Source organism: Nicotiana tomentosiformis, chromosome 2, assembly GCF_000390325.3.
Source record: "Nicotiana tomentosiformis chromosome 2, ASM39032v3, whole genome shotgun sequence".
In the NCBI taxonomy this organism is placed as follows: Eukaryota; Viridiplantae; Streptophyta; class Magnoliopsida; order Solanales; family Solanaceae; genus Nicotiana; species Nicotiana tomentosiformis.
The window spans coordinates 51,755,246-51,779,017 of record NC_090813.1 but is presented as its reverse complement, the minus strand read 5'-3'; the positions used below and the strand labels follow the sequence as shown (position 1 = coordinate 51,779,017).

Here is a 23,772-nt window from a genome sequence, read left to right as displayed (position 1 = left end):
TGATAGACATTCATTTAATTCAATTTTTCTTGAAACATTGTTGATCTTAAGTACAATTTTATTAATTAAAAAACTTCTTCCAACTGAGGCAACTATTAAATTTATTCTATAATCAATAGACATTTTTGAAAAATAATGAAGCCTTTATCTAATTGAGTACATTAGACAGATTAATTTATTATTCCAACTTGCACAATTTCTCCTAAAACTTTGAATTTTCATCTAGAATGTATTGCGATCTGATTAGCTTGAAGCGAGTCTATTGAGACCTTAAAAGAAGAAACTTTACAAAGTCAAGGTTTCAAAAAATATTGATTCAATTCAGTTTCAGTGAACAAGAGGAAAGAAGCATAAAGTGATTGCAGTTTGACTTATCTACCACTTTCATCCATAATTGCCTCAAAAATTTCCCCAAAAATAGTAGTATAAAATAAGAACTATATTGATATATGATTGGTAACAAGCTGACAACATCCTTATCATTAAAACACTGTAAAAATCATTTTGAATTACATATTTTAATATCTAACAAAAATAACTTTAAGCAAGAGCTCTATTGGCCTAGGGGTGGAGCCGTTACCGCCACTTTCTTGGTAAAGTTGTGGTCTCATACAAGGGTAAGTTGGAGTTTAGGCCGATTAGGCTGAGGCTCAACAACCTCCATGTGAATCCTCACTGTTCCAAGCACACCATAAGAGACACTCCCATCAACCTTTCGTATTCTCTGTTGTTTCTCATCGGCTAACCATTCCCCTGCATTTTCGCCTTTTGATGTCAAGTAAACAGGCCCTTCAATACCATACCTGGAAAGGTTTTTTTTACAATAATCATGAGTATCCAACAGCTAATGCGAATGAAGTCTTTTAAGTTAAAGCAGTATGGCAGATAGAACTGCACAAGGGGTACCGTACTTGGGCACAAAGACAATGAAGCCATTCGATCTTATTTTCACAATTCTCGCCTCAGCATCTGTCGGCCTGCACAAGCATGGACAAGTAAAAATGAGAATGAGAATGAGAACGAGAACGAGAACGAGCATATGGGAGGGGGAGAGGAACCAAGAAGAGACTCTTCATACCGCTTCCTGAAGAAAATAAGGGTATGGAGCTCCACTGATGCTCTGCTGGCCATCTGAGCATTCCTATGCCGATAATTTAGATCTGTTCCAGAACAGGAATGAGCAAACATAACCAAACAAAATGTGAAACTAGAGAACGAGTTTGGTTTTCCCTATAAGGAAGACCTCTCCTTTTCTTCTTCTTTTTCTTTTCACTAGTCATTATAAGTTTAAACCCTTTAATGTCCAAGGTTCAGCAATAGCATAAATACTAGAACGCTGACACACTGCACAAGTAGATCATTTACGTTGAACGGACGGGCTTTAACAAAAGTACTCAAGTACTTCCAATAACCGATAATCCTCGAGTGACATGGCGCACAACTCGGAACTCAGTGGATAATGGCCCGTCCCTCTACCCTTCTCCACCGAGCTTCTATTTGCAGCAGGATTCGCACACGTGATGTGCACCTAACCCACACATCATGTGTTAAACACTTACCGCTACACCGAAGCCTTGGGGGGCCAAAAAGTACTCAAGCTATTGCTAAGTAAAACCTCAACTAACAGACACATTCAGTCCCAACTATTCACTCGGTGGAGGAAAAAGCATAAAACCATGAACCCAAACTTCTATGATCTACCTCTGAACAGATTGCAACCAAAGGCCCATTTGATCAAGAACAAGCATAACTAGAAAGGCAAGCTCATATTACTCCATCCGCTAAAAGTCGAATGCATTTAAAACGAATACCAAGCATAATGAAAAGCAGTACTTACTGTCAGAAATACTAGTTAGCTTGGGTCTATCTTGGAAAACACCAGGAAGCTTATATATCCCCAAAGATGCAGCAAGCAACCGATGAACGATTACATCTATAAGGCAAAGATAAAACAAGAGGCTCAAGATTGATCACATCCATTGAACTCTGTCACGATAAATGGATGGTTAACTTTTACTAACCAGCATATCTTCTAATGGGCGAGGTGAAATGAGTATAAAGTTGAGAGGCAAGACCATAATGAAGATATTCCGGAGGACTAAGGTCTCCACTACAGAAGTAAACCGCCTGAAAATGCATACCAAAAGCAACATTAACTCAGAAATTACCTGATATTTCAAAAGTAGGGGAGTTGTTAAATCAACCAAGAAGGAACCTGTGTCATGCATCTGGTTGTCAGAATCCGAATCAGCTTGTTGAAGTATGGATCATCACCCTAAGGAGAAGATAAGAAGTTAGCATATGAACGCACCACACCACAATGAAACTAGATGTCCCTAAACTACTTTGAGTAGTGCAACATCATTCCTATTCAACGTTTCTGGGCTATGGATTTCTACTTTTTCAGCAAAAGTAGTACTTCCATCAATGTTGAGCCAAATTAACCTATGTAATTCTATAAAATATAATTAAGGGTGTTTTAGTTAAGGACAAATGCAAATCTCCAACAAATAACAAACAAGCCAAAATAAGAATCAGGGAAGGTAATCATGTTTTTCTTAACATTTTCTTTTTATTTTTTTATACATTTCCCTTTTATTTTGAAGAAAAACCAATAGTTTTTCATCAAGTTACCTTCATTTTTGAGCTAAACACACTATTTAAGTACCTTACGTTTGGTCAAAAGTACAGTGAGCATGTTGCCTTACAAAAGAAATTATACTGAATGTCTTAACAGTAAAAATTAGGATGCTAGCTAGCGAGCCCGAGTCGAGCCTCAACCATTTAAGGTTAAGATCGAGATAGATTGAAACTAAAATTCCATGACTCGACCTCAGCTTGATTGGAGAATCTTAAGGATTGACATGAAGCCACAAAAGCTCGAACATCAAGAATTGATCTGCCACAAGCCCTATGCACCAATTAAGGGAAGCCGAAATTGAAATAAAAATCCTAATAATTTCTAACCTGACAATTCATTGAAATCTGCAAACAAACATTATTCTTCCAAGCCAACAAAACACGTCTTGCAAATAAGAAAATATTCCACTTATTAAAATATGTATTGGGGAGTTGAGAGAGCCAATGAAACTAAAGTCATAGAAGATGAATGAAGTAGTGGTGTACTGCAGAATAAATAGATCTCATCACAAGGAGACAAGAGCCCAAGACAGCTGACTATTCAGCATCAAGATTCAAAAGAACGGTTGGAGAGAAGCGAATAATAGGTATTGATTTTCTTCTGTTCGTTATAGAAGGGTAAGGACTGATTGTGGTGTCCTAATAGCGGGACACCAAACGAGAATTTGATGAGCGAAACTGGCTGACCCAAAAAAGAACTTTTTGAATTCTGATACCTCACGACCCTTGATAACCTAGCATTAGTGATAATAAGGATAAAGTGTCTCGGAAACTGGTATTTGTTTGAATTTTTAGACTGGATGAAGATAATGGGAATACAAGTGAATGTCTATGAAAAAGCCATTTGTATAATTAGTTGTTCATTCTGTCGTCAATCAATTGAATGGAGATAAGAGTAGTAAATAGTGAATTGTTTCCTCATGAGTGGTTTTAATACAAAGTGAAAGGGAATGAGAGGCTGACAAAGAAAGAGGTCATGTGCGTACCCATTAAAGCAATTGGAAAAATTAGTTAAGGTTCTAGGAAGCTTGTCTGCAGAGAAATGAAAGGTTAGGGTTCTGAGGAGCTTGTATGGAGAGGGATGGAACTCATTTCTCGTCTAGGCCAGCATCCCTACAGCCAATAGGCTTGATGCTTGTTCAGCTCAGCTCAGCTCAACAATGGACAAGCAGGGCCAAGCCAAAAATGAGTTGCCACATGCAGATTGTGAACACAGCTGCGATATTCAACTTGATTTATTTGCTAACCCCTTTGGAAATATAGTGGTAGGAATAAACTTCATGCTTAATTTTTAGATTTCACTATGCACATCAGGTTCAATGACAGCCACAACTCACCACGGCCCGATCCAGAGAGTCAGCCAATGCTTTGGATGATGTCACATCCAAACTAAGACCAACTGCTTCAGCTGTGCGGAGAAGAGGCTCAAGCATTTCTTTGGTTGGGCTAGGATGGCGTCTGCAAATAAAAATGCATCATGAAAACCTCGATGATTATCAAATTTAATTAAAGTACAAAAGGTTAAGCTTCAATAGCAATTTCATAGTGTCATAAAACTCTGGCATTAAATGTAATACAAGTTTTTGCAGAATACTTGAAACTATGTTTAAGTAAGATAGATAATAGCAAATAAATTAACTAGAAAGCCAAGCTTCGCTTGACCAGGCTATATTGAAGTAAGTCTAACATAAAATGAACTCCAAATTTTTCAGAACACTTGTATTAATCCAGAGTTCTGGGCAGGAATCAAGAATCTCTGTCTCTAGTGCTCCATCTTAGGACCACTATGAATAGCCATCTGATGTATAAGATGGCTAAATTTTCCCGTCTCATATCCACAACCTGCTATGTTGTATGATTCTCTTTCCACATCCTTCGTGTGCTAAAAAAGAATGTAACTTCAAACTAAACAAACAGATATGTTCCTTCTAAGTAACAATAGCAGCATACCTTAGCAGAGAGCAGAGAGGAAAATGCTTCAGGATTTTTTCAGCAACTGCAACATTAGCAGCAAGCATAAACTCCTCAACCATTTGGTTTGCTTCACGAATCTGATACATCCCTATACATACAATTTAAAGATTAGCTTTACACGAGTAACTCAAAATAGTAAAACAAATGACAATGTTATGTGCAATCCCAGCAAAATAGCAGAACTCTTCTATGAAATTGTGGAAAGCACATAAAAGACCATGTCTCACTCTCCCAACTTTGAATGCATAAAGAAGTGCATGCACTAGCCGAGTTAACCAGTAAATAGCCCAAACTAATGCATGTTTAGGTTCGAAACTCTCCTCTGATATGACTAGATCTCAACAGTCGACAGTGGCAACCAGTATAAGTGCATTAGCCAAAGAAGGCCAAACTCATAAACAGCCCCTTGTTCGATTCTTTCATTTTGACACTTACACGGGCTCGTGTTTCTATTAAAAACTCCTACTGTAACAAATGTGTACCTATTAAACACAAAATTACAATCTAACCAAAAAACATAATGCCTATAACTCGCGCAGATGTTGTGGCAAAGGAAAGAATGAAATGATGACATGCGGCATTTGGCCCAAAATAATTATAAAAAACAAATTTTGAGTTACAAGAACAACAACAGACCCAGTGTAATCCCACAAGTGGGGTCTGGGGAGGGTAGTATATACGAAGACCCTACCCCTACCTTCAAGAAGGCAGAGAGGTTGTTTCCGAAAGACCCTCGGCTTAGGAAAGATAAAAGGAAGAGTAGCAGCAAGCACACCAATTAGAAAACCGAAGCAAAAATACAAAGATACAAAACTAAAACTGAGTATTGTAATCAGAAGGCCGAAACGAAAGCAACGACAAGTAATCACAGAAATCAAGGAATATGAAAATACATAAATAACGCTAACTCATGTACTAAAGCTAATGTTACAGACAAGGACAATGCTAGGCGATCTATCCTAACCCTTTACTTTTATTCTCAACATCTACACCTTCCTATCCATGGGCATGTCCTCAGTGAGCTGGAGCAACGTCATATCTTGCCTAATCACCTCTCCCCAATACTTCTTCGGCCTACCTCTACCTCTCCTTGGCTCTCCAGGGCCAACCTCTCACACCTCCTCACCAGTGAATCTGTGTCTCTCCTCTTCACATGCCCGAACCATCTAAGTCTCGCCTCCCGCATCTTGTCCTCCACAGGGGACACGCCCACCTTGTCCCGAATAATTTTATTTCTAATTCTATCTAGCCTGGTATGCCCGCATATCCATCTCAACATACTCATTTCAGCCACCTTCATCTTTTGGACATGGGAGTTCTTGACTGGCCAACACTATGCCACATATAACATAGTCGATCTGACCGCCGCTCTATAAAACTTACCTTTAAGTTTAGGTGGCATATTCTTATCACACAAAACACCTGAAGCGAGCCTCCATTTCATCCATCTCACCCCAATACGATGTGTAACATCCTCGTCGATCTTTTCATTCTCTTGTATAACTGACCCAGGGTATTTAAAACTCTCCCCCCTAGGGATGACTTGAGAATCAAGCCTCACTTCTTCGTCCACAACCTGAGTCGTCCCACTGAACTTGCACTCCAAGTATCTGTTTTGGTCCTGCTAAACTTGAAACCTTTAGACTCCAGGGTCTGCCTCCAAATCTCTAACCTCTCGTTAACACCGCCTCGCGTCTAGCCAATCAGAACAATGTTATCTGCAAATAACATGCACCACGGCACCTCTCCTTGTATGTGGCGCGTCAGCGCATTGATCGGCAAGGCAAACAGAAATGGACTGAAGGCAAACCCCTGATGCAACCCCATCATATCTGGAAAGTGTTCCGAGTCCCTCCCACGGTCCTCATTCGAGTCTTAACTCCATCATACATGCATGTCCTTAATAGCCTTAATGTAAGCAACAGGAATACCTCTAGCCTCCAAACATCTCCACAGAATCTCCCTTAGCACTTTATCGTAAGCCTTCTCTAAATCGATGAACACCATATGTAAACCCTCTTCCTCTCCCTATACTGCTCCATCAACCTCCTAACAAGATGAATAGCTTTCATAGTTGAACGTCCTGCATAAATCCAAACTGATTTTCAGAAATATCCACAATAATCCTCAACCTCAGCTCCACCACCATCTCCTAGACTTTCATAGCATGGCTTACTATTTTTTTTGTTTTTTGGAGTTAAAAAAATAAAAGTAAAATCCTATATTACCCACCCATCCAAAAGAGAGAGCCCCCCCCCCCCATCTTCTTCTTCTCCATCTTTTTCCACCTCAAATCCCCCTCCACTCGCCGCCGAAAATCAAACCCCTACCGCCTACAATATGACACCACTTCACCAAAGAATCAAAGACCAAAGACTCAAAACTTTTTCATAGTCTTTCACAACTCAGAAACACAAACAAAACATTACGAAAAGCCCCAATTCAATATTGATCAAGACAAGACAGCACCAAAAAAAAGGGTGCAAAGAAAAGTGGGACAAGAATGTGAAAAGTGAGACTGTTGGGGCTTTGGGGCAATGTTTTTCCACAGAAAAGAATCTCTACAAGTACGAAAGAATCAAAGGGCAAATGGGTCAATGACGAAAAGCTTATACATTATAAATGTACTATATGCATGGAAAGATCTGAAAAAAACTCCAATTGTTGCTTGGTGTATAACTTGGTTATATATCGGAAACTTCAAATTTTCTCCAAGTTTTCCGGTAGAGATGTAGATGAGGGAGAGACCGAAGGTGAAGAGCGGCGGAAAGGTGGTGGCAATAATGGGTAGAAGAAATGAGAGTTTTTCTTTTTAAAAAAAGGAAACTGTTATTGTATTTGGCATTCGTTTACGCGAATGTGGAGCACACTTTTCTGGTCAAGTCAGCATTTTGCGTTTAATAGCTACACTTCTTGAGTATAGGCACACTGGACAAATATCATATGTCTAATGTGGTTGAGTTTGCTAAAAATAGGTATGTCTGGTACTATCTTATCATCAAGTGAGCAATAGATCTCTTTCCTTCTCCTATTCTCACTTTCTTATTCTTTCACCACCACTTTACCCAGAACAAACCCAAAATCAGAAACAGAGAGGACCCCCAAACTAAAAATATGAATAATCAAGGAAGACCAAAGGATGATCATCGTTTGCTGATCTTCTTCGTCTCACATTCCCTGCCAAAGACAATATCCTTGGATACTGCTCATGAACCTCCATCTTACTGACTATGGAAGATAGCTTTACATAATAGTTTGAGGTACAATAGTAATAGTACAACAAGAAGTTGCGAATTTGGAGAACTATAATAAGCTACAAACTCACATAGTTTCATTCCAAAAAAGAATCAGTCACCCCTAGTTACTCTATGAGAATTAGCATGCATTACTGCTGATTAGCTTAGCGAATTGTAAAACTCCAAATGGATAAGGTCAAGAACAGTCAACCAACATCTCCATCCGCAAGAGCAATAAGCCCCTGGCAACATGTGCTTATCTCCTTGTTGGAACTCTCCTGAAACAGCCATCAAACTGGTGATGACAGATCCCATGTCTCATACTCTCAGCAGATGGAAATCAATCCGTTATATCCCACTGCACATCTACCCTTCATGTTCCTCAAAAAAAGTTCAGGGTAACCCATGTTTCTCCCTCAAGACAATTCATATCCCCACGCCTGATACCTAATAATGATGATGATAATGATGATGATGATAATAATCATAATATAATAATGATAATAAGAACAACAACAATAAAAAGGATAAACAAAGATGCATTTCTGCCTTCGATAACATCTGTTCAAAACAAGCCAGAATTGGGTATTGTCATTGCTACGACATATGTTCTATGAGCTCAAAGCTAAGAAAATCTTAATGTCACAGTCCTGCACCAGTCTGAAACAAATGATCCCTAAACTAATTCTTAAGCACTGCCAAATATATAATTGAAAGAAAGTCTGTAAGAAAGTTTCTGGACTTTCCAAACGGCAGATAGTAGGGCACCTTTATCTAATTTCAATAAGCTACCAAAAGAAACTAGAGAGAAAGGGAAAAGAGAATTTAAAAAAAGAATAGGATGATACCTATATCAAGAGGGTCATGAGTTTCAGTATCAATCTGAAATTTGACTTCAGCTGAAGCAAGTGTCAGTGCACCCCTATCAATGCGTCTTTGCCTCATTATCTGCAAGGTTGGTCTCATTAGAATGCTTTAATATTGTTACTAGAGCTGAAAGTCCAAAGCTAAGAAGTTGTAACTATAGAAAGGAGAACAAAGATTAGGAGATCATCACCTTGGCTAACCCATTCAAATTTCGTAAATCTGAAGTTATTGGATCCACCAAGCGACTGGAATAACAGATAGAACTTGTAAGTACAGGAACTAGGATGTACAAAATGATGGAAACAGCAAAAGCACTGCAGTAGATAAATATGTATTCTTTTCAAAGTTTCAGAAGATCGACATGTAAGCACTGAATAGTTTAAGGTCGAACTAGAAACAAACCCATAAGTTTATATTTTCTCAGGTTGAGTGGTTAAATGGAGAAGTAATTCATATAGCCGACCCCAACTGGTTTGGGACTGAGGCATAATAGTAGTTGTTGTTGAGTGGTTCACCTGGTTGGGCCATCAATTCAACTACTTGTAATGAATTTTGTCAAAAAAGTATGACAACTGCAGGAATTACTTGGAAATGAATACAATAACATATGGAGAGGAGCATCCTAAAGATGTTTCTCAACTTAAATCCAACTACAATACGGCTACTCAGCGGTGGAGACCCTAATTTTAAAGTGGAAATTGTTATGGAAGTCTATGGCTCCAGAGAAGGTAGCATATTTCACTTAGTGTGCATGCAGCGAACCAAACTGAAAGCTTACAACTTAAGAAGAAAGAATTGCATAATTCTTAGCTTACTGGTAAAGTTGTTGTCATGTGACCAGGAGATCACGGATTCAAGCCGTGGAAACAACCTCTTGCAGAAATGCAGGGTAAGGCTGCGTACAATAGACCCTTGTGGTCCGGCCCTTCCACGGACTCTGCGCTTAGCGGGAGCTTAGTGCACCAGGCTGCCCTTTTTTTTCGCTTACAAAAAACACAAGGATAATGCGAACTACTTTTATTACATTGTGAATTTGACTGGAAGACAAGGTCATTGATGATTGCAGTATTCAACATCCAACATGTATCCAATACGTGTAATCTTAACACGTACTATGGCATGCTGAAAAATTGAAGATTGAGCAACTTAAAAGTACGAAGGAAAAAAATATGGAAAACCTAGCCTTCTTGCATTTTGCTGTTATTATAAAAAAAAATTAATATATATATATATATATATATATATATAAAAAAAAAAATTAAAAAGACAAATAAGTACGACAATGTTTTAAGGAGGTGAGAGTCTGCATTCAAGGGTCAAAAGTTTTCTTTGTTTCTTTTGAATCTTCAGTGCAAAATTGGTGTACCCACTGTATAGATGGTTAGATATTGGCAGGCTCCAAATACATGCTACAACACTTTCATAAAGCTAACACCACTTGGTGTGACATTAATGAAATCTTTTAGTTTATCAAGAAACGGTCAACAAATAATGATAAATCTACCTTTCAAATATTTAAATGGGAAGATGAAAAATCATGAGAAGTATTGAACACCAGACAGAGCAAAGGGAAGATGGCAGAAGACCGACAAAGAAAGAAAAGAATGTGTGAGACATCAGACATCTGAAATTTCTGTACTTTTTTTTAACAGTGGTGTTAGCTTTAAGTTTCTTTTGAATCTTTAGTGCAAAATTGATGTGTTAGCTTTAAGTTTCTTTTGAATCTTTAGTGCAAAATTGGTGTACCCACTGTATAGATGGTTAGATATTAGCAGGTCCAAATACATGCTACAACACTTTCATAAAGCTAACACCACTTGGTGTGACATCAATGAAATCTTTTAGTTTATCAAGAAATGGTCAACAAATAATGATAAATCTACCTTTCCACTTGGTGTAACAGTGGTTGCTCTGATGGTAAGCAACCTCCACTTCCAACCAAGAGGTTGTGAGTTCGAGTCACCCCAAGAGCAAGGTGGGGAGTTCTTGGAGGGAAGGATGCCGAGGGTCTATTGGAAACAGCCTCTCTACCTCATGGTAGGGGTAAGGTCTGCGTACACACTACCCTCCCCAGACCCCACTAGTGGGATTATACTGGGTTGTTGTTGTTGTTGTTGCTGTACCTTTCAAATATTTAAATGGGAAGATGAAAAATCATGAGAAGTATTGAACACCAGACAGAGCAAAGGGGAGATGGCAGAAGACCGACAAAGAAAGAAAAGAATGTGTGAGACATCAGACATCTGAAATTTCTGTACTTTTTTTTAACAGTTTAAGTATCTGTACTTTCAGTGACAGAAAACTGGGTTCCCAATTTGATCTTGCTGAAGGCCTCATAACTTGAAGGATAAGATTTCCCTATTTTCTGAGGGAAAACTAAACAATGTAGACTGGAAAAGGCAACATTAATCTGACTAATATCAACACCAATCCACTTATTGAGGGATGAAACAAGAGGACTCCAGTTTCAGACAGTTAAGAACTTGAGACATCCACCCATTACTAGTGGAACCATTAATAGTGGACTTAACCAAAAACTACTTCAGCTCACTTTTCATAAAGCAACTTCAGGTTTTCAATGTAGAACGGTAACTGATTTGACAAACATTTAGCAAGTAAAACGAAGGTGACTGGAAAAAGCTCGCCAGAGTTTGAGTTCGCGACATGCTTTTCAACCCATATGTACTAAGTTGGTCAATTCCCAAAGAACACGAGAGATGCTACTAAGCTGGCCAGATGAAAAACTGCAAAGAACACAAGAACGTACGGTTCACGATTCAACATGCATCTTTTGGTTGGTATGGATGGAAAGGAATCAGAGGTGCTTCGCGGATAAAGGCTAAATCTTTTGCACAAGCTCAAATACAAATGTTTATACGTTTTGGCTTCTTGGTGCAACATATTAAATGTATATGATTTAGAAAGTTCTTTAGACTTTCTCAGTTCCTTACATTTATATAAAGGAGACTGAGTTTCTTTTTAACATACCCAGCGTGCTGTTTTTGCATTAAAGAATCTTTATTAAAACAGGACACTCGCCATAGTGATTGAACCAGGTCCTGAAATACCCTTCAACAGATAATCCCCATGTGGACCAACCATGACATACAAATCACCAGACATAAAGGAAGGCATAACAAATCACCAGGCTTAAAGGAAGGCATACGATGATATATATGCTCATATTTCGTACCACTCCGCGGCTATTCATGAATTGTTTGAAAACCACAAAGTGCTTGCATAAAACAGCAATACGTAGAAAGTAGGTTGTGAAGAGCGACTCCAGCTAGCGTATAGAGCACAGACACAGTGGTTAATGGGCCATAGGCATACCTATTTAGCTAGTGCTCAAAGAGACTGTTTCGTTCAAGATGTTTGAGAGGAGATGATGCTTTAGAATCTGATAAAGTATGACCAGAAAAGAGCCAAGCAGACAAAACATAAACAGAAACATCAAATGGGAGCACCTGTCATCCATTCTCGCTTGAGCCTCGACATAGGATAATGCTGCACAAGATTTAATCACGCTTTTAGTGTATCTAGTAGAAATAATCTCAGCATCAGGTGTCATTTCCTGAAAGACAAATAACCGTACATTAGGTTACGATAAAGATGAATAGATCTTATGTCATGGGGAAAATTATCAGAGTATGACCAGCAAGAGGGCAAAAACACACAAGCATACAAATAAACAAAGCTGACAGGGACTGATGAAGTCGCTGTCGTATGGCAGTATAGTTAAGGAGCAAAATGCAGAATGCTACAACGTGTTTCATCAAGAATTTGCCTAAATATCTGCTTCATGGAAGGATTATTCATGACGGTTAACTCATACATGCATAAGGATCAGGCAAAAATCATTTTATGTTTGGCCGACAAATAGTTTACCCAATTCAACCAGACACCTTGATCTATGGGTTACCACCCAAGTTGGTTGGGGCAGGACAAGGAACTAATTTTGAGTTCGAACTTATATCAGCCTAAGACAACTTTCGGTATTTTTGCATTACCTTTGGCATGGCAGCATAAAATGAATGATAATTAACATGCAGTTAGAAGATTGACCACTAACTATGTCCGTATAAGCTGGATGTTAGTAAAAGAACAAAAAACAACTACTGATTTCAGACTGGGGGAACATTGTACGAACCTGTAGGTATATAGAGGAAGAAAAATAACATAGAGAAACAGATAGCTAAACGAAGACCGTCTCTATACGTGTGTGTGTGTGTGTGTGTGTGCGAGAGAGAGAGGGACGGGGGAGGGAGGGAGGGAGGAAGGGAGGGAGAGAGAGGGGGATAGAAAGAGAGAGGATCAACTCACTTCTAGCAAATATAATTTAAAAAATCACATACCCAGATAACTGAGAAAGCTAGTCTTTCAACATCAGCACGAAGTGAACAAATATCTGCCAAGCAAAGAAAAAACATAAGATTAATTGGAAAAAGCCATGCATAACCATAAAGTAGATATTTTTGATACACAAATCGGCACGAATTACATATCCGAGCCATGTGACAAGCAAAAACCATTCAGGCTAGTGCCATAGAAGTAAAATTACCTTCTGTAAGAGGTTTTGGAAGCATGTCGATTCGACGCTCTACGAGATATACAGAAGTGCCCCTTTGTGAAGCCTCATCATCGAGTGGAGTTCCAGGATGAACAAAATTAGTAACATCAGCAATATCTGATATGTATTAAAGGCTACAACCAAACCTTTTCCATGATTTCCATGATGTAGACATTATATTTCAAAAAAATTGTGGAGAACCGAAGGTAATGAAAGAAAAGAAAGAGAACAGTTTTAGTGGGTGAAAAAGCGCACAACCAGCGTACCTGGCGCACAGGAAGATTTGGGGAGTCAGAAGCATCAAAGAAAATAAGAGACGGCATACAATTATATACTCATCATTAACTGATTGCACACACAATATTTCCGCCACCTAACAAGTCTAATAAACCAAAGAGTAATTCGAACAGCCTCACATGCCCAAAACATTCCTCACACCCCTTCTCCTCAAGGAGCTCACTGTCTCTTGAAGAAAAAATTAGCAAAAGAAATCAGTGTTAAGTTCTGCAAATTCTAGCCAAAAGATCTCGAAATTAAACATGGATACGAACTCCCACTTCAAAATTTCCATTTGGAAGAGGCATACAATGCAATGCATCATCAATATCTCTGCATCCTGCATCACAGAAAAGCAGAATCCTGTCTAAGATTGGTATCGCATGCAGGAAGTATCTCATCTATGCTGACATAAACTAAATGCGGGCACTGCAGTTAAATGGAAGACGTAAACCACAGTTAAATTTGGGAACATACCAGGAGGGTCCACACTACATACACGCAGATGACGCAAATCCTGTCTAATAGGATTTGTCAAATCTTGAGAAGACACAGACCAAGGTAACGGTGGCAAGCATGCCAACACTTGAACAGAAAATGGTCTGGCATCTATATCATTCTCTATTAATACCACCTAAAGTGATTACAGAACAAATTTAGTCGTGACTATTATTTATCAGCATCAACAAATAAATAAAATCCCAATAGTTTAAGCATGTAAGATAATATAAAGGTAGCTACAAGCAAAGGACAACAACACCCTTAGCAATTACTTGAAGGTTTTCAACAAAAAACCACAACAGAGAAACTACAAACAGTCTCAAAAGTACATGACAGAAAGGTAGAGAGGGATCATCAGTTTAAATTTTAAAGAGAACGAATGACACTTTACCACATACCTCTGTTTCAGTATCCCTGTCACCTATTTCTCCAATTGTCCTGACATAGTGACCGGTTGGATATCGGGACAAACGATCCCATGAATCAACCGCAACAATAATCCGTTTATCCAGCAAATTTCCCAATTGACGAGTTTGTATCCGTATCTTAGGGATTCTGCGGTCTTTGGATACAAATAAGGCATGGGCAAGACCACCATTACCTCCTGGCATAGGCATTGGCTCCAAGGATCCACAGTAACTGCAGGGATGAAATAAATTATATACCAGATAAATGAAGACTTTGTTAATAGTGGAACTAGATAAAGCGATTTAGTACGAGTTCAGTGACAGTGCATAGAGTCCAGAGGCCATAGAACTTTTGCAGGATTAATTGAAGGGGCAGAATTTTCCAATCCCCTGCTACTTTGCAAACAGTTACGAAAATTGAGCCTTGGGCATCACTCAATCTCAAAGATACCACAAGAGGTAAGAAACAGTCACTAGAGAGATGAGTGACGCCTGAAAAGGCCCCAGTGAAAGAAACGGCATCTGAACTGTCCTGGGAGACAGGAGTAATGCCTTGATCAGTCGTGGAGAGAGTAGAGGCGCCAGATGGTGTAAGCCGCCTGCCGGTAGCATAAGCTATGTAAGTTGCTACCAAAATCAAAGAGGCTCTAATACCATGTATGGAAAATGGATCTTGGACCTAACTCAAACCTCAAAAGCTAGCTCAAGAGCTAAATCCAAGACCATAAAAGGAGACAAAATATCACACATTTGAAATGCCTAGGGCTGAACATCTGGATAGTGGAATTTATAATGATCCAAAGTTACTCTACCTCTTACCTTAAAATTTTAGGCCAGATGTGAATACTTTAACATAGAACCATAGCAAGCAAAGTACAAGTCTCACTACTACAATCAAAGAATTTACATGCTTTAGACCTAGAAAATGAAGAGCATGGAACATATTTCCAAACATTTTCTCCATTTCGGGGAAAGAAAAGAACTCAAAAGACTAACAATTTGAAAAATGAAGAATAAACCATTAAACAATATAACCAAGGACAAATATCAAGTCCCAAACATGGACATCATGGTAAAGGTTCCTTAAATCAAATGAACTTGACCATGCTGCTAGGTGGCGACCTATTTGGAGGAACCAAGTGGATATCCTTTTTCTAATTATAAAAAGGATACAGTCTTTTTTAATAAGAGAAGAGATACTGTATTCTAAAGGTGATAGGATATCTCACCTTAAAATTTTCGACAACTTATTTGCTGATTCAGGCAAGAACCAGCATAGGACAATTGTTTTTGAAAGTATCTAAAACTTATGTGCCAGCTTCTTGAAAATGTCTTTTTAGATTTTCTGAAAACGTGATTGTATAATGCATGGACATTTGAAAATATCCTTTTAGGTGCTTTTAGAAAAATAAAAATTGGGAAAAGAGATCCTTCAAAATTACTCTAAAACCCCACTGAATTATCAGAAGAACTTCAAGGACCAAAAAAATTTTATCTAAGAGTTCTCCTCATGACTATCTAACGCCAGCATATAATTCAACAATAACTTACGAGTGCCAGTTCCGCTTTATGATCCCAACAACACGTCCAGTTGGGCGAGAAGGTTTCATTTCCTCGGATGCAGTTTGCCCTTGATTCAAAACTCTAGGAGCATCATCAGCGCTATTTGGAGCTAAATGAACATCTTCTTCTTCATCTTCAGGATACAAAATAGCTATGAGATTTACATGAACAGAAAGTTTTTGCACCATAATGAAAGCAAGCAGGGACAATCGTGACGGACAAACATGCAGGAGAAGAGGGACAAGTTCAAAATCATTATTTCGTTTTGCATGGAATTTATAAGACATTAATTTGAATTGAATAATTCATTCATAGTAGAAAAAAATATTAAAGTAGTTCCCGGAGGAGTAAGTTTAAGATAAACTATTACAGTAAAAATAATATGGAATGACTCAAGTTTTTGAATTTTGTAAAATCTGTTTAAGTAATAACAATTAGAAGTGGGTCAAACGTCCTGAAATAGAAATGTAATTCCATAAATAGTAAGCAAGGAGTACTGAATTTTTCCTTCGTATCATAGAAAGTGAATAACTTAGTATCATTAGTTTTGGTTCAACAAAAACTAAAAAGCTTTGAAATCCGTCATGGCTGCAAGCATTAAAAATCTCAGACAAACCAAAAAACTTTGAAACCCGTCGTGGCTGCAGGAGAAGAAACACCAAAAATGGAATTTTTTCCAAAATCTTATAGACCCACCTGAGCTGCCATGCCAAGCTACAGTTTTTTCAGACAAAAACTAAAAAATCACCATAATGGGGTAGGCTCATATTAGCCTTTTCTCAGACAAAACCCAAAAAGCTTTGAAATCCATCATGGCTGCAAGCATTAGTTAGCCTTATGAGACAGGAAAGAAACACCAAAAACAGAATTTTTTCCAAAATCTCAGACTCACCTGAGCTGCCATGCCAAGCTACAGTTTTTTCAGACAAAAAATCAAAATATCAACATAACGGGGTAGGCACATATTACCCTTTACTCAGACAAAAACCAAAAACTTCGAAATCTGTCATGGCTGATAGCATACAGAAGAAATACCAAATGACATTTTTTTCAAAATCTCATAGACCCACCTGAGCCAAGCTACAATTTTTTTCAGACAAAAACCAAAAAATCACCGTTATGGGGTAGCTCATATTAACCTTGTCTCAGACAAAAACCAAAAAGCTTTGAAACCCGTCATGGCTACAAGCATTAAGTAGCCTTATGAGACAAAGAAGAAACAACAAAAATGGAACTTTTTCCAAATTCTCATAGACATGCCTGAGCTACCACGCCAAGCTACAATTTTTTCAGACAAAAAGATAAAAAATTAGGCTCATATTAGCCTTTTCTAAGACAAAAACCAAAAAGCTTTGAAATCCGTCATGGCTGCAACCATCAGTTAGCCTTATGAATCAGAGGAAAAACACCAAAAATGGATTTTGTTCTAAAATCTCATAGACCCACCAGAGCTGCCACATCAAGTTACAGTTTTTCAGACCAAAAAAAAAACAAAAAATCACCATAATGGGGTATGCTAATATTAGTATTTTCCCAGACAAAAAACAAAAGACTTTGAAATTCGTCATGGCTGCAAACATTAGTTAGCCTTATGAGACACAGAAGAAACACCAAATATGGAATTTTTCCAAAATCTCATAGACTCACCTAAGCTGCCACGCCAAGCTACAGTTTTTTCAGACAAAGAAAACAAAATATCAACATAATGGGGCAGGCACATATCATCCTTTTCTCAGACAGACCAAAAAATTTGAAATCTGTCATGGCTGCAAGCATAAGTTAGTCTTATGAGACAGAAGAAACACCAAAAATGGAATTTTTCCAAAATCTCACAGACCCCACCTGAGCTACCACGCCAAGCTACAGTTTTTTCAGATAAAAACCAAAAAATCACCATAATGGGGTAGCTCATATTAACCTTTTCCCAGACAAAAACCAAAAAACTTTGAAATCTGTCATGGCTGCAAGCATTAATTAGGCTTATGAGACAGAGAAGAAGCAGCAAAAATGATTTTTTTCCAAAATCTCATAAGCCACCTGAGCTGTCATGCCATGCCAAGCTACAGTTTTTTGCAGACAAAAACCAAAAAATCACCGTAATGGGTAGCTCATATTAACCTTTTCTCAGATAAAAACCAAAAAGCTTTGAAATCCGTCATGCAGCAAGCATTAAGTAGGCTTATGAGACAGAGAAGAAGCACCAAAATGAATTTTTTCCTAAATCTCATAGGCCCACATGAGCTGCCACGCCAAGCTACAGTTTTTCCAGCTCAAAAAAACATGTTTGGTTCATCTTCCACAGAAGACAAAATCTTCACAGCCTTATTGCATATGTTTGGTTCATCTTCCACAGAAGACAAAATCTTCACAGCCTTATTGCATATAAAGTGGACAAGAGAGAGTAATAAGAAAAAGAAAGGAAGGTCATGTGTAATTTCACCCGAAGGGTGATCTGGTGAAAGGAAAAAGAGGAAGGTCAAGATACACATCTTGAAAGTATTTTTACTCTTGACGGCGATGGTAATGTTGGAAGGTGGAGGATTGGGAGGTTGAATAGAAGATGGGTAAAAAGTTAAGGGGTGGTAAAGAGGTAATAAAAGGGTTGGATTCAAGCCAAGTGTTGGAGACAAGGCAATTAAGTACTAATTAGTTCGATTCAACCGTTTTGCGTTAGTCAATTAGGGCATGTAGACCACTTTTGTAACGGCAAGGACATGATTGACCCAGACAGTTAATGGAGGGTATATCTTTGCATACTTCGATATAAGTATGTCATGTCCATTAAAGAAAACAAGAAAGAAAGAAAGAAAGTGGACGAACCTTCATCAGCTAATGCCAAAGACTTCTCCTCCTGCCACTGCTCTTGAGGCAAAAGCTCAACCGCCACTATATCACCATCAAAAGCCCTATTCATATTTGCACGCCCGTATATAATTATCTCATCACCGATGCTTTCACTACCAACATATGCTTCAAATGGATTAAAACGGTTAACACGAAGTTTCCCCTGGTGGAAAAGTCCTCGAAGCAAACCCGAAGTAATTTCTGACATGGGTTTATGCTACAGAAAGCATGAATAACAGACAAGTTTAGGAGGTCATAGCCTTAAAAACAGCACCAACAAAATAGTTTAAAGAAATTTTACTAAGCAGTTAAAAATACCTCATTGTAAATGACTTTTCGCTTTGAAGGCCTCAAATCCTCAACATCCTCCATACTAACTTCTTCAGAAGGAGGCTGAACTATTAGGTCAAGCAATTCCGCCTGACCAAGCGACTTTACATAACACTCAACTGAGATCAATGGAAGTAAGTCAGTAAAGACTCCTGAAGATGAATTTAACTGACTAAGCAAGTGCAACAGGTAACTCGAGAAAACTCTGTACACAGTAACGACCAATGAGAACTTTCACGAACACTAACAGAAGCCTCTCAGTGTTTAAATCAATACAGCCACAGTATAACACTACTGAATGATTGACATCAAACAACTACAAGCAAGCTCTACCTGTCTCTGCAGAAATACCCTCATCAATTGCCTTCTTCTTGTTTTCTCTATCATTCGTAATTAGCAAGACACTTACTGCGCTTCCAAGATGATCATGATACCATTTAGCTGCGACCCTAATAGCTGAACCACCAAAAAGTGCCAAAGTTTGTCAATCTACTGGTGCTTACAAACAAAAGCATTCAACTTCATTAAGAATAGGTAGAAGCCATAATGTGAAGACCCATTAGAGACAGACGACCAAGGTTCTCGATTATACTTTCCCAAATCATGTTAACATTTCCCGCTCTGCTCCTTGTCTATGAAACTTAATATGGCTCGACTTATATAGAGTTTTGCACTCAGATAATCAAACTTGAAGAGATTTGAAGCTTTACTAGAGAAAAAAATAGAACTTTGTTTCATTTTTTCAAGAGATCTTACTACATCATCAACATATCAAAAATACGGAGACACACAAAACAGAAAATTAGGGTGAGATACTCCGGTAGAGGGCAGGATGATAAAGGACCATATTAATTTTAAGACCAATGCATAAGAGACAAATTACCAACCTAATTAGGATTATGATAGACTGAATATTTTCCCGGGAGGACATGATTACAGTACCCACATCCTTCAACACCACCACCAAAAAAAAAAAAATTGTGTGGCAGCGTACCAGGCTTGAACTCTTGACCTAAGTGGCATGAAGAGGACTCTCTCGACCACCATGAACAAGAATGGCCAGTCACCACCAAACTTTTACAGTGGGTTTGTCTTCTAGACTTATTGGTGTAATGGATCTATTAAAGATACTAAAAACAATAATAGACTTAATTAAAGAAACTAAATCAATAAATTACGAGCGAGAAAAAAGAAGAGACGAATTGAGACCTGCATAACAAGATGTGTAGACTGTAGAGAAGCTACACATACAATCTAACATCATCTCAGTTTTACTGCCATACCTTTTCAGTCAATGTCAGCTTTAAATCACAAAATTCTAAGTTCCAGTATTTCTAGAAAAACTAAGGGTCCTTTGGTTTTTGGTTTGGGGTAGCAGGAAAAATATCACTGTATGATAATCTCTCTATTATTTTACACCGGATATAAGGTGGAACAAAAATACTTGTATTATTATACTTGGATAAACATCAAAAGGACCCAAAATTACCCTTCATGTTAATTCAGAGGTTCTTATTCTGTCATCGGCCAGATCTCCACAGAAAGAAAACCTGAAGAACGAAGTGCTTCGCTCCTCAGTGCATCTCAGAACCCAAGACATCTTTAGCGTGGGTCTGTGAGAGAAATAGGCAAGGAGATACCTTCACTTTTCTAGTGATTGATTTTCCCCAAATTTAGTATCTTTATAGCCCTAGATATAGCATCACATTTAGAAACTGAAAAGCAATGAAGTCAAGCATTCTATTCCTCACTTTGTATTGCCATTGATAATGCAAAATATCCAGTTAGCTCCTCTCATTTGAAAAAAGTCCAGATACAACTTCAATACATCTAAACTCCATTTTTTTAATGGAAAATATCAGACAGGAACCGCAGGAGCAAAGCTTTCTTTTGTAAAGTTTAGTTTCTGAATCAGAGACACTACACTGCTGTTCAAACTAGGGATATAATTGTAGACAAAATCTTATTCAATTGAAAACAAACACATTCTACTTCCTTTTTTTGGATAAAGTAGCAAACACATTTTACATTATATATAGCATATCCAACTTTAATACAATGAACCAAATGTCCAATAAGAAATGCATCTGAACTAAAATAATTCAGTGATAATTAATCTCCGTACTACAGTCCCTATATAGTACTCGATCCAAATGACCCCTAAGTAACTAGATTATAGTGCAATGGGGTCTTCCAGACTAGTTGGAACTGAAACAGAAACTAATAATTGCAGTATGAATATTTAAAATAGTGTGTACTATATAACAGGAGCATAGCCCCTTGTACATAGGCTACTGACTAGCCCAGTTCTCCTCAAACATGCAAGTAAAAATGTACAGCTATTTGTTCCTTACTGATCAAACACATAAGTGTGGCCTTTAATGCACTTCTTTTAACATGGACCTTTATGCACTTAATAAACATGCAATGTAAGTATGACCTTTAATTTGCTTAACATAAGCATAACTATAGGATTTAGAGAAATTAGGATGGAAGGGCCCAGACAGCCAGTGGAAGGATAATGCAGAAATGCATGGCACAAAATGTTCAAGAAAAACAATGAAATACAACTTTAATTGCAGCTATACAAAGTTGAAAAGACAAACCTCTATCATTCCGATCATTCGGGCTTTCACCAGCCATGGCCTCCACATAAGTATCCCTGAACAATGTGCAAATGAAGGAATATTTTTCATCAGATTTTAGCCTTGGCTGTAACCAGTAGCTATAGATATCTAGTAATGTTATGGATCATGTAAGTGGATCGGTCAAAAGGAACACCCAGGTGGGTTTTTTTTTTTGATAGCTCAAGGTCAGCCATGAAAATCCCTAATTATAGCAGTAGACGCTATTCTACTTATCCAAAAAATGCCATATGTAGCAATCAGCAAAGCTGCAAGAGGGAGAGCTAACATCAGGACGAGTGGGCAAATGGAGTTTGCCTACTTGACTTGCATCTGCCTTCTGATTTTATGCAACTCTTTACGCGGAAAAGATGACAGATTTTTAAAATAGTCTGAAATAGTGCTACACTTTTTCATTGAGAGCTAGTCATGGACATACAACTAAAGGGACCAATAAAGCAACTAATGTTTTCATGCCCGATGTGATAAACAGTATACCTTCTTATCCTACCTCTTTTTCTCGTTGTCTTTTTAAAATTCAATAATCTATTCCCTTTATGCCAAAAAGAAAATGACCCGTGAGGTACAAGCGGATCAAATGACAAATATTACCCTAGCACTCAAAGCCTATAGTTCTTGCACCTCTGCCCTCTTCCCAGAATGCTGCAATTGGAATTTTGCTAAGCACAAGGAAAAAAGCATTATTGAGAACGAGACAATCATTAAACAACACAAATAAGTATTTCGCCATAGGCAGTGGTTTTGTAAGAGAATAAAAGAGGCCAGCTTTTGATCAAAAGGCAAGTGAAATTGATAGCAACATAACTACGGTAACAGAAGAAGAAAAAAGGAACATACTTGTGATATTCATTAGAAAAGACAAAGAAGTTCCTTAAAGAATTGCTACAAAGAGCCCTGAGTCTGTTATAAACGGCAATATTCTTGTTCTTGACCTCCGCCAATACCACGGATAACACTACCACATTGTCAATAGCGGGATTCTCCAGCAAATCAATCTAACACACAAATCCAATAATATCAAACAATAAATCCAATAAAAAATTTAAGTTGACACGAAATATGCGGCATGTTATCAAACTATATGTGCAATACCTGGTTGAGAACAACGTTGGTGTCAAGAACAAGAATAGTGGAGGGAGAGGCGATTAAGCGGGCAGATGACTTGTCACAACCTTTGTCGCAAAATGGAGCTCCGCAGTAAATATCGTCTCGTAAATAGTGTTCCCTAACTTCCTGAAATCCAAATAGGAATCCAAATTAAAACCCTAAACGGGAAAAAGAACAAATACAGTTGCTATGATTCTTCTCCGCAATTATGAATGAGAACGGTATGGGAATGAGGAGTGCAGACCTTCAGTATTCTGCCTTGTCTTGTTTGGCGTGTGAATGCTTTGCTCTTCAGCATTTTACAGTTGCTATGATTCTTCTTCGCTGTTTTTTTGGGTATTGGGGTTTATGGGTTTTCTCGTTCTTTGGTTTCTAGGACTGAACCGCTGTTGCTTTTTGTTCGATAATAGAAAGAGGCTGCTTGTAAGAAGAAGAAGAAGAAGCGGCTCTCTTTTAAATATCGTGAATTTAGGCTTTCTCCTTAAAGCGGATTTGGAGGCTCTGGCCGCCTTTTGTGAAGAATCTTTTGTATTGCTATCACTTTAAATTTAAATATAATATTTATATTTATTATTTTAAATTGTTATTTAAATTTTATTATATTTATTATTAAATTATTGTTATAATAAAAATTGATAGATGTCTACTATTCCTTCATGATTTCTCAAATGTTTAATGTCATATTCAATGATATATTTCTATGCTTAATGACATATTCAATGACATATTTTTCTTCACTTTTCATGCCTATATAAAGGCCTTGTAATAGATAGAAAAATAAACACAATTGAAGAAGAAATAAGAATCTCTCA

The 23,772-nt window shown here is 37.9% G+C and overlaps 1 protein-coding gene across 1 annotated transcript; it reads right to left on the bottom strand.

Annotated features, from left to right (window-relative positions):
• Positions 1 to 418: 418 nt before the first annotated feature.
• On the bottom strand, positions 419 to 23,427 carry LOC104101823 (exosome complex exonuclease RRP44 homolog A). The gene is made up of 24 exons (XM_009609346.4): positions 23,205 to 23,427; positions 22,946 to 23,086; positions 22,691 to 22,848; positions 21,815 to 21,870; positions 19,542 to 19,664; positions 19,197 to 19,327; positions 18,855 to 19,095; positions 16,023 to 16,167; positions 14,463 to 14,703; positions 14,041 to 14,197; positions 13,835 to 13,903; positions 13,279 to 13,404; positions 13,073 to 13,125; positions 12,185 to 12,291; positions 8,908 to 8,962; positions 8,699 to 8,798; positions 4,591 to 4,702; positions 3,978 to 4,098; positions 2,216 to 2,275; positions 2,022 to 2,127; positions 1,838 to 1,933; positions 1,079 to 1,160; positions 912 to 977; positions 419 to 803 (listed from the first exon to the last, which is right to left on the bottom strand). The coding sequence occupies exons 1-24, from the start codon at positions 23,256 to 23,258 to the stop codon at positions 608 to 610; spliced, it is 2,796 nt and encodes a 931-aa protein (XP_009607641.1). The 5' UTR covers positions 23,259 to 23,427; the 3' UTR covers positions 419 to 607.
• Positions 23,428 to 23,772: the final 345 nt, after the last annotated feature.

Excerpts from the sequence above, each read along its gene's own strand:
- LOC104101823 (XM_009609346.4), bottom strand. The coding sequence starts at position 23,258 with ATGCTGAAGAGCAAAGCATTCACACGCCAAACAAGACAAGGCAGAATA. Across the intron at positions 19,096-19,196 it reads GAAAAGTCATTTACAATGAG|CATAAACCCATGTCAGAAAT; the intron begins GTATTTTTAACT and ends TGCTTTCTGTAG. Across the intron at positions 8,799-8,907 it reads ATTTGAATGGGTTAGCCAAG|ATAATGAGGCAAAGACGCAT; the intron begins GTGATGATCTCC and ends CCAACCTTGCAG.